The sequence below is a fragment of the Zalophus californianus genome, chromosome 1, assembly GCF_009762305.2.
Source record: "Zalophus californianus isolate mZalCal1 chromosome 1, mZalCal1.pri.v2, whole genome shotgun sequence".
NCBI classification, from domain to species: Eukaryota; Metazoa; Chordata; class Mammalia; order Carnivora; family Otariidae; genus Zalophus; species Zalophus californianus.
The window spans coordinates 65,961,676-65,976,357 of record NC_045595.1 but is presented as its reverse complement, the minus strand read 5'-3'; the positions used below and the strand labels follow the sequence as shown (position 1 = coordinate 65,976,357).

The 14,682-nt window shown below is 35.6% G+C and overlaps 1 protein-coding gene across 7 annotated transcripts in view; it reads right to left on the bottom strand.

The window, feature by feature from the left end:
- Positions 1-14,682, bottom strand: part of GOLGA4 (golgin A4) — a 121,055-nt gene that overhangs the window by 86,791 nt on the left and 19,582 nt on the right. For 3 of the 7 annotated variants that reach the window (XM_027587142.2, XM_027587144.2, XM_027587143.2), the window contains exons 3-4: positions 4,741-4,839; positions 433-498 (exon numbers count right to left, since the gene is read on the bottom strand). The exons of 1 other annotated variant lie outside the window; for it this stretch is intronic. In XM_027587142.2, the coding sequence (XP_027442943.1) occupies positions 433-498; positions 4,741-4,839 (165 nt within the window). Of the gene's footprint in view, positions 1-432; positions 499-4,440; positions 4,468-4,740; positions 4,840-14,682 lie in introns of all 7 variants that reach the window. 3 more of the 7 variants (XM_027587151.2, XM_027587145.2, XM_027587147.2) reach the window with 2 other exon arrangements.

Sequence of the window (14,682 nt, the reverse complement as noted above, 5' to 3'; positions counted from 1 at the left end):
AAATAACTTCTAAATCAAAGATAACACAAGTTTTCTAGTAGTAAAATACTATGCATTAGAGCCAACTTTAAGAGAAATCCCATTTCCTCCATATCCCCACCTTCTAAATTAAGAACTCAATGTCTTTAGATATAAACTGTTCATAATCTTTTACAACTATAAAGTCAGATTCCTTTTTTTCAAAATTTTTCTCTTCACTGCCGTTAATTTTTTAAGTGAATAACAATGGCATGTTACATGACTGGTGTATATACATGAACTACTTTCATTTAAAATTGTTTCCAAGAAAGCATCAACCAACCTGGATTTACCATACATATTATATGAAATGTATGGACATCACTATTTCAATGAAAGTCAGGTGCTAATAATATAGATTGACCAACACTCTGAAACGAATTGCTATTTTCTAAAATAACATCAGTAACAGACCTGAGGAGTTGTTGGTTCACTTCCATTAACACTGTCGGAAGATTTCGTGGCTTGGATAGATACATTCTAAGAAAAACAAAGAAACATCATAAAGAAAAGAAACAAAAAGCTAAGCTTTTAAAACTGTTAAGAACAAAAACCAAGTACCAAAACCTATTAGATACATTTATCAAACAAAATTAGTTCATTTATTAGAATGTTTTCATGCAAGGCAAAACTAGTATGGTGAGTATTTAGAAAATTTATTTTGCTCTATGTAACTAAATAGCAAAGATTAGTATGTAGCAAAGTTTATTTTAAACTAATCACATACCTCTCCCCATTATAATGTCCCCAGTTTTGTCTCCCATGACAAAATTAACATCAGGGATTCAATTAGCAAAACTCATTCAAATAGACAACTATCCAGGAAAATGTCAAATGTTCCCTATGATAAGATAATACTCAAATTAAAGTTATTTGGGCTAAGACCTGAAACACATCTTCCTAACAAGAAATGGAAATGCCTCATTCATCTGAAACCAGCAATCTAAATGAAATTATTATGGTAATTTTCAGAAAAACTTATAAAATCTTCCACACGTGAAAGCTTTTTGTTTTGTTCTGTTAGTATGATGAATGTTCTAAGTGACACTACATCATTCTGGCATTGGTTCCATGATAATGAATGAGATTGTTCGAGATTCAAAATTCTATACTGCCTTCGTAATACACTAACCAAAATTAGAGCTATATAAGTAGCTCATGATAAAATAACTTTCAAGTTTTAAACTAAGCATTAGAGCAAATACTAGCCACTATGTTTCAGTAAGTTGGTAGTTAAATTAGACATTTCCCATACATTTCCATAGTGGACCAAGGAAGGGTCAAATACCTGACCTTACTTATTCTTAAATATAAGTGGAGAAGGCACTTGGCTTTGCAAGTGTTCTCAAATTTTTGAACTCTCATTAGGTATTTGATACTAAGAAATCATTAATTTTTAGATGTGATAAATGTATTGTTATATATTTTTAGTCATTATCTTTTAGAAATATATACCAAAACATTCAGATGGAATAAGGTTTTGAAATTTGCTAATAATGCAACAGAGATGGAGACAGGGGAAGGGAGGTGTGCATGTGTGGGTCGGTGGTTAGAGAAGCACAGGTGTATGACAATAAAATAAGATGGCCATGAGTTATTAACTGAGGATACTGGGGGACGTGAGAGAGTTCTTATACCACTATCACTACTTCCACTTTTGGTTTGGATTTTTCTCTAATAACAACTGAAATACTTTCTCCCTCTAATATAAAAAGAGTTTTGGGTGGAGAGCCTGCTTAAGATTCTCTCTCTCCCTCTCCCTTTGCTCCCCCTACCCCCTGCTCGTATGCAGACACACTCTCTCTCTCTTTCAGGGCAAGAAAAAAAAAAGTCATCAAATTTTATCAGTCCAAGACATTTTCCTTTGAGTTACACAGGGGAGAAAAGTTGGGGGAACATAACTTTTATCTTCCTGTTCTCTGCCATTTCAAAGAACTGCAAGTTGTATATATGGCTATATTTGTGTAGCGTGATAATTAATGCTTGCTGGCCCTAAAAATATACTATGCTACACACTATACAATAAAAAACATACTTTATAGAGTCTGACAAGTCTTTCAGTCCATATGTTGAAAATTAACAGTTAAATTATGGAGAAAGGAAATGAAATGGTTCCCTAAAATATTTTAAGTTAGGAGGAAGACTGGTGAGAGAGTCCATATTCTACTCTTAAGTTACTTGACACATGATTGTGATCCATACAAAAAGCTATTCTATAATTGTTTGACCTATCACCCTACCAGACAAACACAACCTAACATTTAAAAACTTTCCCTCCCTGCATATATATTTCAATACATGTATTATACCATATATCTAAATAAATGCAGGGCAGTTAAAGAAAGAATTGGTCATGTTACCTTGTAAATTTAAATTACAAAACTGTATAAGCAAATTAAAGATTATTAAACTACCTGAAATGCCTTCTTCATTTCTGCCCAAATTCTCATTTACCTTTCAACTCTCAAATGCAGCTTCTTTAATGAAGCTTCATATGGCTTGCCTGAGGGCTAACACATTCCCTATGCCTATATTTTCTTCTGTGAAGGTTTAATTCCTTTGTATTTCAAGCATGTGTCTCCATACTAAACTATAAACTCTTGGAGGGCAGGAACCCTGTATTTTCGTCTTGGTCCCCAGGACCTAACTTCTGCCTGACTGGTGGTAGAAGTTCAGTATATGCTTGTCAAATCCTTATGCAGTTACTTCCTTCAGTATAAAAAGACTTCTGAAGTCCTTCTCCCAGAGAGAAGCTCAACTCATGTTAATACTCAACTGTCACCAATACTTTCTCCTGGAGGCAATTCTAAGACAAGAGAAAAATTCTTCTACTCTAACGTGCATCTAATTCAAGAGCACACACAGGTTCCCTGCCAGACTTATCTTCAATTATGTTTTGTTCAATCTTTCAACAACTATTTATTGACTGCTGAGCACTAAGCAATTTTTAGAATTCGGGGTCATTTTTCAAAAAACTGAATTAGCTAAAAGTCAACAGCTGATGAACTCATAAGTACACCCTCACTAAATCTGTATTCCATTATAGGTTATGTTATGGTTTCCCTTTGTTACATGGAGAGAAATTTTTATCTGAACAAAATTTAAATAAGATTAATGAAGACTTTTAGTCTACTTAAATTATTTTTAAATAGTTAAAAAGCCTCTATTTTAAAATCATTAGCATTTTTCACAATAGAAGAGGTACTTAAGTTACTTTTATGTAGGGCGCCTGGGTGGCTCAGTTGGTTAAGCAACTGCCTTCAGCTCAGGTCATGATCCAGGAGTCCCTGCATCGAGTCCCGCATCAGGCTCCCTGCTCGGCGGAGAGTCTGCTTCTCCCTCTGACCCTCCCCCCTCTCATGTGCTCTCTCTCTCATCCTGTCTCAAAAAAAAAAAAATTTTTTTTTAAAAAAGTTACTTTTATGTATATGGAAGTGGGCCTTGGAGCTCTTTTAAGTCTCTGTTACTATTACATGAAGTATAAAGTAATATCATTTTGTGTTTTTAAAGTAAATTGGTAAGTTATCTTTAACTGGGACTCCTGTCTCCCTCTCAAACCAGTTTTGAAAATAGTGAGGTGTTACTTACAGCCAGAACGAAGGAGAGACCCTCTGCCCTAAGATCCAAGCTAGGGCACCACTAAAACCCTCAGGTGCTTTCTTCTCTAAAACCAAACTCAGGGTGCCTGAGTGGCTCAGAAGGTTGAGCATCTGCCTTTGGCTCAGGTCATGATCCCAGGGTCCTAGGATTAAGCCCCATGTTGGGCTCCCTGTTCAGCGGGGAGTCTGCTTCTCCCTCTCCCTATGCCCCCACCCCATTTGTTCTCTCTCTCTCAAATAAATAAAATCTTTTAAAAATTAAAAAAAAAAAAACCCAAGTTCAGAATGTAATTTAGGATTGCTACTGACCATATGCAGACCAAGTTTTTACTGGCTGCCTGGATTAAGTACAGAAATGTTCTAATTTCATCACAAGCTACTTTGTAAATTAAACCAGTTCTCATCATTTAAGAAAACCTTAATCCCAAATCAGTCAGTGTGCAATGCAACAAAAAAAGCTATCCTTACTGGGTAATCAAACATCTGTAAGTTTTTAATTTCCCTATATTAAGAACTTAAGACACATATAAAAACAGTCTACTTTCTCAGAGTGAAATCATACACAAGATTCAAAATTATATGAATTCAGTCAATTGAAAAATAATGAGATAATTACTTCCTTTCAGATGTTTAATATATAGAAAACTGGTATTCTCCCAAAATAAGATGCAATTATTTGTTACAGTAGAATCCACCTACCTGCTCAATGTTGTTCAATTACGGATTTACATACAATGCTTTTTTTTCTTAAAATTTGAGTCACATCTCAAAATATTCTTGGCCTCCTACCAATAGTAAGACAGAGATTTCTAGTAATACATACCATTTTTAGTTAATGTGCAAACATTCCCTAGAGAGAAAATTTAGAGTTTAGACCAAGTTGAAGGTAGTCTTCACCACGTTAATGAGAACAGTGTTATTTTGTTGTTGTTAAAAAACTACCAGAAAACACACCAGCCATCAGAATTCAGCAATTCACTCTGATTTTTTAGAGCAGGGTTAGCAACAAGGCACTGAAGATGCTTTGAGAGACAGTGACAAGCAGCATGAGATTTGCTTCTAGAATTATCAAATTACTTTGCTTCCCCACAAAGGGAATGCAGAAAGCGGTGGAAGGACTCACCACACTGTCAGTCTGTGTTTTAGGCTGTTTGGAGGAATCCAAAGCAAAAATAGTATACTCAGAGAGAAAAGCAGGCTCTGCTATCATCCCGGCTAGTAGCTGTCTCATTCAGTGTAAGAAGCAGAAGTATAAAAATAAAACAAATAATGAAAAAGAGATCACAATAAGAGCATGCTGCAAAGTGTTCTCTCCACGCAGCATAAACAACACTACAGTGGCCTTGCCCCACCGCAACTGCTACCATCTCTCCACCCACAGAAATAACAAGTTACTGGGAAGGTTAGCAATGGAGAGGAGTTGAGCAGTTTAGAAACTCAAAGCCCAACCTGAACCAACTTGCTTACTGGCATACAAATGATATATGCAACAGCCACCACTGCACACCGCGTGTCTGCCAATTTGGTGTAAGAGTCTAAACCAATAAAAAACCATACATGGTAAAGAACACAAAGCCTTAATATAACAAATACCAACCATTTTTATGCATTCAAAAAGACAGCATTGAAATTTATGGGGAGGACAAAACACATAAAATTTTAAATCATTTATTTTGTACTTAGAAACAAAAATAGTTTTCTCCAACATGTACAAAGGAAACTTTCGAAACTGAAATTCATATAACAAGTTTTAAGGATAAATTCTTTTATACTAATTCTTGTAATATGTATTCTCTTCTGTCCTTCAGTCTTCTTTCAGAAACTATACACACCAAAATATTAATAATCATGAATTAGATTTAGAAGAAATTATAATTAAAATGAACTTTTAAATGTAAAACTGCTAAAATCTGAATAAGCTCTGTGGATGTCACACAGTTTACCAATGTCAATTCCCCCATTTTGATAGCATACAATAGTTATACAAGACATCTTTGGGAGAAAATGGGTAAAAGGCCCTCCCTAAAAAAATTTTAAAACCTGTGGATCTAGGATTTTTTCAAAATAAAAACTAAAAAAAACTAATCTTTTGCAAATATTAACACTGCAGTTAATGTATATTATAATATTATATATAAAGAACTTGTATCAGAAAATAAATGTTGCACAAGCTTAAGAACTTACACTTTTCATCTTAGTATGGTAGAGTTATGGATATGACTATAGAGCCTCCACTAACTCTTCATCTGGTCCTAAAAGTTGAGTATTAGTGGTATACTAAAATGTACTAGATGCCTGTTTGGCTCTGGGCACTCATCCTATCCAAGTTTCTACTCTTGTTGAAAATCTGAACTCTCCTGGCAATTCAGAAAGGTCATCCTTGAAATGGATGTGATTTTAAATTAAGGACTATACAAATTCACTCTTCTTAGGCTTCCAAAATTAACATTTGAAATGAAGTCACTCTGGCCCACAACAAAATAATTTAAAATTTCACAGTAAAGAGTATATTTGAAATCTTAAAAAAAAAAAAAAAAACACAAAAGCGGATACCCAGTATAGAAAAACATGCTGACCGAACATTTCAAAGGAAGATGCTGCCAAAGAGCAATTTACACTCCTGCCCCTAGCCCAAGTAAAAGCCAAGTGTATCAAAATTAGTTTCCATTGACAGCTACCTCAAAACCTAAAGAGCCTTTCTTCCCACTCGCCTGTCTTGTCATTTGCTTCTTATGCCTATGAAAATCTTACATCAGTTCCCAAATATTCTCAATCAAATTCTGTCTCAACTCCATATCTCTCAAACTCTGTTCAAATTCTAATCCAAATCTATTAAGAACTTAATTCACCTCTTCTGTGGTCCTTAGGTGAAGCCATCAGTTGAACTAACACTGATTGAAGTTATATTATGTCTAAACATTTATGAAGATACCTAAAACTCCCATTAGATATCTGCTGAAGGCTTTTGATCTATCCTCCATGTCTCTTATTCTCACATATATATATTTATCTCTATGAGTTTTTGGTGGAATTACTCTGTATTCTTTTTAAATACCCTGATTTTCCCCATGAATTGGGACTTGTCTGAGTTTTATTCTATGTTTTTATATCAAATTTTTTTTCACTTCAAGGATTTCTAATTGGTTCTTTTTCTTATCTACCTAATCTACTTTTGTTTTGGTCTGTTTTTCCCCCCACAATTTTATCTTCTTTTTCAGAGAATTATTACTGCGTGTATCTTATTAAAGATATTTGTTTTTTAAAGTCTTTTCTAGACTATTATTTGAATTTCATCTAGGATAAATTTATATTCCAATTCCTGTTTTTATTGGCTGCCTTCCTAGCATTTGTTTTAGAATTTTCATTTACAGGTTCACTTTGAGGAAGGTATCATCTTTCTCCTTCCTTCTGCACTCATCTTTCCTTATCCAGTCAATCTGATTCCCTAGGCTCCAGTTTGAGTTTCCTGCCCTATGGCAACATAGGGGTTATCACTGACTCAGTCACAATAAGCCAATGTGAGTTTGCTTCAGTTCTTGGTCATGAAGCCTCCCTAGGGACACCAGCTTCTCATAATGGGACACAGAGAGCTCAAGGCAACAGTTAGCGAAAGATTTTCTCAACCTCTTTCCTCCAGGGCTGGGAGCCCCACTTCAGCTCCTGTCTTGCAGCACTAAATCTAACTTTGGCGGCACAGAACCCTGCCAGTCCTTCTTTTTTTTTTTTTTTTTTGCATTATTAGTTTTTGATGTAGTATTCTATGATTCATTATTTGCATTTAACACCCAGTGCTCCATGCAGTATGTGCCCTCTTTAATACCCATCACCAGGCTAACCCATCCCCCTACCCCCCTCCCCTCTAGAACTCAGTTTGTTTCTCAGAGTCCATAGTCTCTCATGGTTCATCTCCCCCTCCGATTTCCTCCCCTTCATTTTTCCCTTCCTACTATCTTCTTCTTCTTTTCTTTTTTAACCTATAATGTATTATTTGTTTCAAAGGTACAGGTCTGTTATTCAACAGTCTTACAGAATTCACAGCACTCACCATAGCACATACCCTCCCCAGTGTCTATCACCCAGCCACCCCATCCCTCCCACCCCCCACCACTCCAGCAACCCTATTTGTTTCCTGAGATTAAGAATTCCTCATATCAGTGAGGTCATATGATACATGTCTTTCTCTGATTGACTTACTTCGTCCTTCTTAACCAGAGTTCAAAGAGAAAATTAAGTCCTAATGACTGTGCTAAGGCATCCACTAGCATTCACTGTATGTAACAAATTAGCATATCTCCTATGAATTAATGTATCTCCTAGTAGAGGAGGGTCTCTAAAAAGTTTAGTACCTTAGCAAGTGTGTATAAGTCTTGTTTCTAACTTCCTAGATACTGTTATATACAGATGTCAGCTACAACACCTACTTACTAGTAGGGGACATTAAACTCATTCTTTTTATTTCCAACAATGTACATTTTAAGAAGTATTTGTCATAATATACTCTATCAAAGATTCAAGAATAAAATTGTTTACAGCATGTCGACAGCAGCAGATGAGAAAATATTCATTCAGTACAGACCATGGGTAAATCATTTTGAATAAATTCAAGACCATTTTGTCTATATAAATATATCTACTATATATAAGGTCTCTAAACAAAAAAGTAGCAAATCAGCACAAGGTGTTAATATTCCCTTGCCCTAATCACTACTGAAAAGACCAACGGTATATAAAAATGGGAAGAAAGTTATATTGGGCTAGGAAACCAGGAAGCAGCAATATGGATTCAAGGAATTTCTACTAAGTCCTAGGGCACCTGCTTAAGAAAAATAAGTCTTCAAAGATCAGCTAGCAGGGTGCCTGGATGGCTCAGTCGGTTAAGCGTCTGCCTTCAGATCAGGTCATGATCTCAGGGTCCTGGGATCAAGCCCCACACTGGTCTCCCTGTTCAGGGGGGAATCTGCTTTTGCCTCTCCCTCTCCCCCCTGTTCCTGCTGTCTCTTTCTCTCACTCATGCTCTCTCTCTCTCAAATAAAATAAACAAAATCTTAAAAAAAGAAAGAAAGATCAGCTCGCCATTCTAATTCTGAAAATGCTCAGCATACTCAACAAGCAGGGAGTCTGCTTGAGGATTCTTTCTCTCTCCTCTCCCTCTGCCCCTCCCCCAGCTCATGCCCACTCATGTGCACTCTCTCAAATAAATAAATAAATCTTAAAAAACAACAACAACAACAAACAACACTTCCCACAAAGAAAAGTCCAGGATCAGATGGCTTCACTGGCAAATTATACCAAACATCTGAATAATTACTACTAATCTTCACAAACTCTTCCCAAAAAATATAAGCAGAGGGAACACTTCCCAACTCATTTTATAAGGCTAATATTATCCTGATACCAAAACCAGACATCACAAAAAAGAAAACCACAGACCAACATCTCTTATGAATATAGACACAAAAATCCGCAATAAAATACTAGCAAATCAAACCCAGCAATATAAGATGTACACCATGAACAAGTGGGATTTACCCCAGGAATGCAAGGTTAGTTTAACATCCAAAAACCAATTAATATAATACACCATATCAACAGAATAAAGAAAAAAACCACATGCCCATTTCAATAAACACAAAGAAAGCATTTGATAAAATTAAACACTGCTTCTAAGAATACTCAACAAATTAGGAAAGGAAGGGAACTTTCTCAGCATAATAAAGGCAATTTACTAACTCCAACAGATAACATCATACTTAAAGACAAAAAGACTGAATACCTTCCCCCCAAGATCAGGAATGAGACAGGTACGTCTGCTTTCACACTTCTGTTCAACACTGTACTAAAGGTCCTAGACAGAGCAACTAGGAAGAAAATGTTATAAAAGGCAACCAGATTAAAGGAAGATATAAAACTACCTCTGTTTGCAGATAACAGGATCTTGTACCTAGAAAATACTAAGTAATCTACTAAATAACTATTAGAACCTAATAAATGAGTTCTGCAAGGTTGCAGGATACAAGATCAATGGACAAAAATCAATTTTATTTCTACAGAGTGACAATGAGAAAACCAAAAATGAAATTAAGAAAACAATCCCGTTTACAGTAACATCCAGAATAAAATACTTGAAAATAAATTTAACAGAAGTAGTACAGACCTTATATTCTGAAAAGCATACTTTTTTTTTTTGAAAAAAATTAAAGAAGATCTAAATAAATGGAGGGGGAGAGGGAAAAAAGAGAGGGGAAGAAGATAAAAAGCTTCCCAACTAATAAAAACTGATAAAGACAACACAAAAAGAAAAGTACAAGCCACTCTCCTTACAAATAGAGTTGGGAGACATGTATATAAAGTAACTACCAAAGTGAGTACAGCAAGATATTAATAATGCAATCTGATCAGTTGAGTTGATTTAAGGAATGAACAATTAGCTTAATATTAGGAAGCCTATTAATATAACTCATATCCTATCATTAGAGCAAAAGAAAAAACTATGAGAACTGAATAGATACTAAGGCAACTTGACAGGGATAAAAGACTTGCATTAACTGACAGAGGGTAGGGACAGGTAACTTCCAATCTAATGTCTAACAAAGTAAAAGCATATCAGCTTTGAAAGTCAATCTATTTAGGGGCAAAATCCATTCCAAACTTAAGAAGAAATGTTTCTCGCCCATTACTTTCAAGATACTTCTCAGTAACTCCTAAAGAACAATGCCTGTAGCCCTGAAATAGAATAAATTTATAAAATGTGCTTAAGAATTATCAAAAGCTGAGAGTGTCATAGAATAGTACAAACTGACTTGGAATGGCAAAGACAACTAGAGAAGCAGTATTTTATTTCTGAAAGATGTCTCAGATCAAGAAGAATAAAAAAGAGGGGCACCTGGCTGGCTCAGTCAGTGGAGCGTGCAACTCCTGATCTCAGGGTTATGAGTTCAAGCCCCATGTTGGGTATAAAGATTGTTTGAAAACAGAATTTAAAAAAGGCGGGGGGGAGGAGGAAGAAGAAAAAGTGACATCTTTCTCAACATTTGGGAAAGCATTCCAATCCAAAGCAGGCCGACGCTTCATTATTTCTTCCCTTGTAATGTCACAATTAAAAATTTAGTGTCTGTGCTATCCAAGAGCTGACAGGTACAGAAAAAGCCTTTTCGTTTCTGTATCATAATAATCTTTTGTATGTGATTCAAAAATCATGAGTATTTTCATACTTCTAAATTCACTTGCTCCTCACAAGAACCCTATGAGAGGAGATATTCATTATAACACAATTCTAAAGATGAGAAAGCTGAGACTCTAAGAAGTTAAAAGCAGTTTTGTCCAAAGTCACACAGCAAGTAAGGGATGATATCCTGTGATCCTTCCACCATTCCAGGCTGTCTCTCTGCATGTAGGGAAGCAAAAAAGCATATGGTATTTATGAACACACATCTACTAAACAAAATGGAATCCATCAATCAATTAACCAGAGCTATTTATTTCTATGCATCATTTTTTTAGCAAAACAAACAAACAAACAAAAAAAGGATCCTAAGAAAATAAACTGATTTCTGGAATTTAATTTTAAAATAATATGAAGGGGCACCTGGGTGGCTTAGTTGTTAAGTGTCTGCCTTCAGCTCAGGTTATGATCCCAGGGTCCTGGGATCGAGCCCCACATCAGGCTCCCTGCTCTACAGGAAGCCTGCTTCTCCCTCTCCCACTCCCCTTGCTTGTGTTCCCTCTCTCGGTGTCTCTCTCTCTCTGTCAAATAAATAAAATCTTCAAAAAAATAAAACAATATGAAAATGTTGGCTAGACGAGTCCCTAGGATAAGGATAAGAACGGACATGCCTAAACTATGAGGAAGTGTGTCCAAAAGACAGCAAATTAGAGAGCAGGGTAAGTAAAGATATCAATCCTTCCTTCAAAAGTTCAGCAAGTAAAGAGACAGAGAGTAACATCCCTAGGACCTTAGTCTACATAATGGTCCCTCTGTTTCCATCCCTTCAGGCAGGGACCTAAGCAAAGTAAGCTGAGCAGACCTTCCCATCTTCCATGGCTGCCCCCAGAAACTACTTAAAACTTAACGAGCACCTAGTACATGCAAAGCACCATGCTAGGAGACTTACATGCTGGTAAACCCCCACAAAACAAGTATTATTATTTCCATTTTACAAAGAGAAAATCTGAGTTACTGGAAAGTTAACTTTCAAAGGTCCTTCAGCCAGCAAGTGACAAAGCCTAGATGTTAATCCAGGCTGATCCAGATGACTCCAAACACTATCCTCTTCTCAGTAGTCTACACCAGGTCTTACTTCAAACAAATTACATAAACAGACCTTCACGCTCTTAGAAAAATCATTAGATTCGGCCACAAAAAGGAATGAAGTATGAAACATGCTACAACATAGATAAACCTTCAAAACATCATGCTAAAAGAGTCAGACACCAAAGGTTACAAATTGTATGGTTCCATTTATACAAAATATCCAGAATAAATGGATCCATAATGACAGTAAACAGATTAGCAGTCACCTGGGGCTGGGGGAGAGGGAGCATGGGGAAGTAACTGCTTAATGAGTATGGGGTTTCTTTTTGGAATAATGAAAATGTCATGGAACTAGAGAGATGTGATGAATGTACAACACTGTGAATATATGAAATGCCACTTTGAAATTGTAAATGTTATGTTATAGGAATTTAATCTCAATTAAAAAACATCATCAGAGTGGAACAGAGCGCAGGAGGCTATGGTAGCCTCATCTGCCTAGTCAGCTTTTCACATGATCCTACACTCTCTACTACTCTAAAGCATCCAGCTCTAGAGAGGCAAAAAAGATTCATCTCAAGCAACAAAAGGGGAAGAAGGAAGCTCTATGCTGAAGATAACAAGGCTATGCCCAGATCACCGGAAGAAAGCGGATGGTCAACGTGCATGTGCACAGGATGAGAGAGTGCCAGAGCCCTGTAGACCTTAGTGTCAGCACAATCTCAGTCTGTTCTCCTTTGCCTTCAATGTCTGAATCATATAGATGATTTTTTATATCCTTATAAGGAAGCCTGCAACCAAAGACAGACTTATTTAGATTTACATATAGTATTTATTAACACAGTAAAATAGACATATTAGGAGGTATATAAAAACTTTAATTATCCAGGAAATTATTTAATGAAACTATCTACTTCTGAAGCATTCTGGATAACAAAGACTACTGTATTTACTGGAGAGGTGGACAAATATTTATATTTTGAGTTAAACTTCCACATTTTACTAAAAAGGAACATTATAACATTTAAAAACAGAAAGTTGGGATCTTCTATCTCAGAGATTTAACAAAATCAAAAACCCAGGGAGTGGGAGGATGAATAAAAAGGTAATTCTTATGTAATGCCCATTTAATCAATAACTTGATTATGAAATTAGGAAGTCCTTTAATTTTGTAAAATAAATTGAACTGACCAATTACATTGGTCAAAAATAGCTTTTAGAGTTGTTAGGAAACACTTTAAAAGCAAGGAGATGAAGGGATGATGCTGCTCTTTGAATCAGAAACCACTTCTTTAGTTAAACCTATGAAGTACAGGATCTTTAGGATTGAAATTTGGGAATTTGGGAAAAAACAAAAAATAACCTTTAGCTCACTTAGCCTATTGTAAAAGGATATTCAAATCATCCCTTTCAAAAAGGATTATTTTGTAAAGATATATTCAATTAAAAAGTTTTAGAGCATCCTAGATAAAATAAATATTTTTTAAAAAGTAATAGTAGGGGTGCCTGGTTGGCTCAGTCAGAAGAACATGTGACTGAGGATCGTGAGTTTGAGCCCCATGTGGGTGTAGAGATTGCTTACACAAAAAAGCTTTAAAAATATATAAAAATTAAAAAAAATTAAAAAGCAATAGTAGCAATCAACAAGTTATTTTCAGGGTTTCAACTGTATTGTGTGTAAACCAATATACTATAAAATCAACCAATATACTGAGTATAGTAATGATGCTATCAACACTGATTGCCAAAATGGTTCTACTCAGTACTGCAGCTTTCATTCAAATTGGTTACATGTATAAACTAAGTTCAACAGCATTAAATTTGAAATCACAAAGAGATGTAATACTGCAAGTGATACACAAGAAAATAAGATCCCAAAGAAAGTATGCACATACTTCATACTTTAAACAACTTTGTCAGATCATTTAAATCTATGCACCAAGGACATAGTATAATATGCCATTAACTTTGAATGCAAAAACTATACTAGGGCACCTGGGTGCCTAAGTTGGTTAAGCGACTGCCTTCGGCTCAGGTCATGATCCTGGAGTGCCTGGATGAGTCCCGCATCGGACTCCCAGGGAGTCGGCTTCACCCTCTGACCCCCCCCCCCCATGTGCTCTCTCTCTCTCATTCTCTCTCTCTCAAATAAATAAATAAAATCTTTAAAAAAAAAAACTATACTATGAAGTGTTTATTTTGCTATCAACATCTACTATAAAGTTTTAAAATTTTGTGTTAAAGTAACCTTAGAAAAAATTAAAAAATAACTTTCATCAAAACAACCTGGAAATACCGCTCAAATTTTTAAATTTGAAATCCATCCTATAACCCAGCAATCCCATTCCTAGGATTCTATCTTGCAGAAGAATAGCATTATAAATGTTTATGTACAATGCTCAGTACAGTACTGCTTATAATACTGAAAAGGTTATAAAATTTGATTTATAATACTGAGACTCTCTCCAAACTAATCTATAGAATCAATACAATCCCAATCAAAATCTCCACAGGTTTGTTTTGTTGTTGTCATTGTGTTTCATTTCGTTGTGAGTTTGTTTTTCTGAGATGTGAAAATCTAATTCTAAAATTTATATGGAAAGGAATAAGAATAGCTAAGACACTCAAGAAGAACAAGGTAGGAGTGCTATGGACTGAATGTGTCTCCCCAAATTCACATATTGAAGCCCTAGGCCCTCAATGTGATGTTATTTGGAGGCAGAGCCCTTGGGAGGTAATTGACTAGAGAAGGTCAAGCGGATAGGGCCTTCATGATGGGATTAGTATCCTTATAAAAAGAGAAAGAGACAGAAC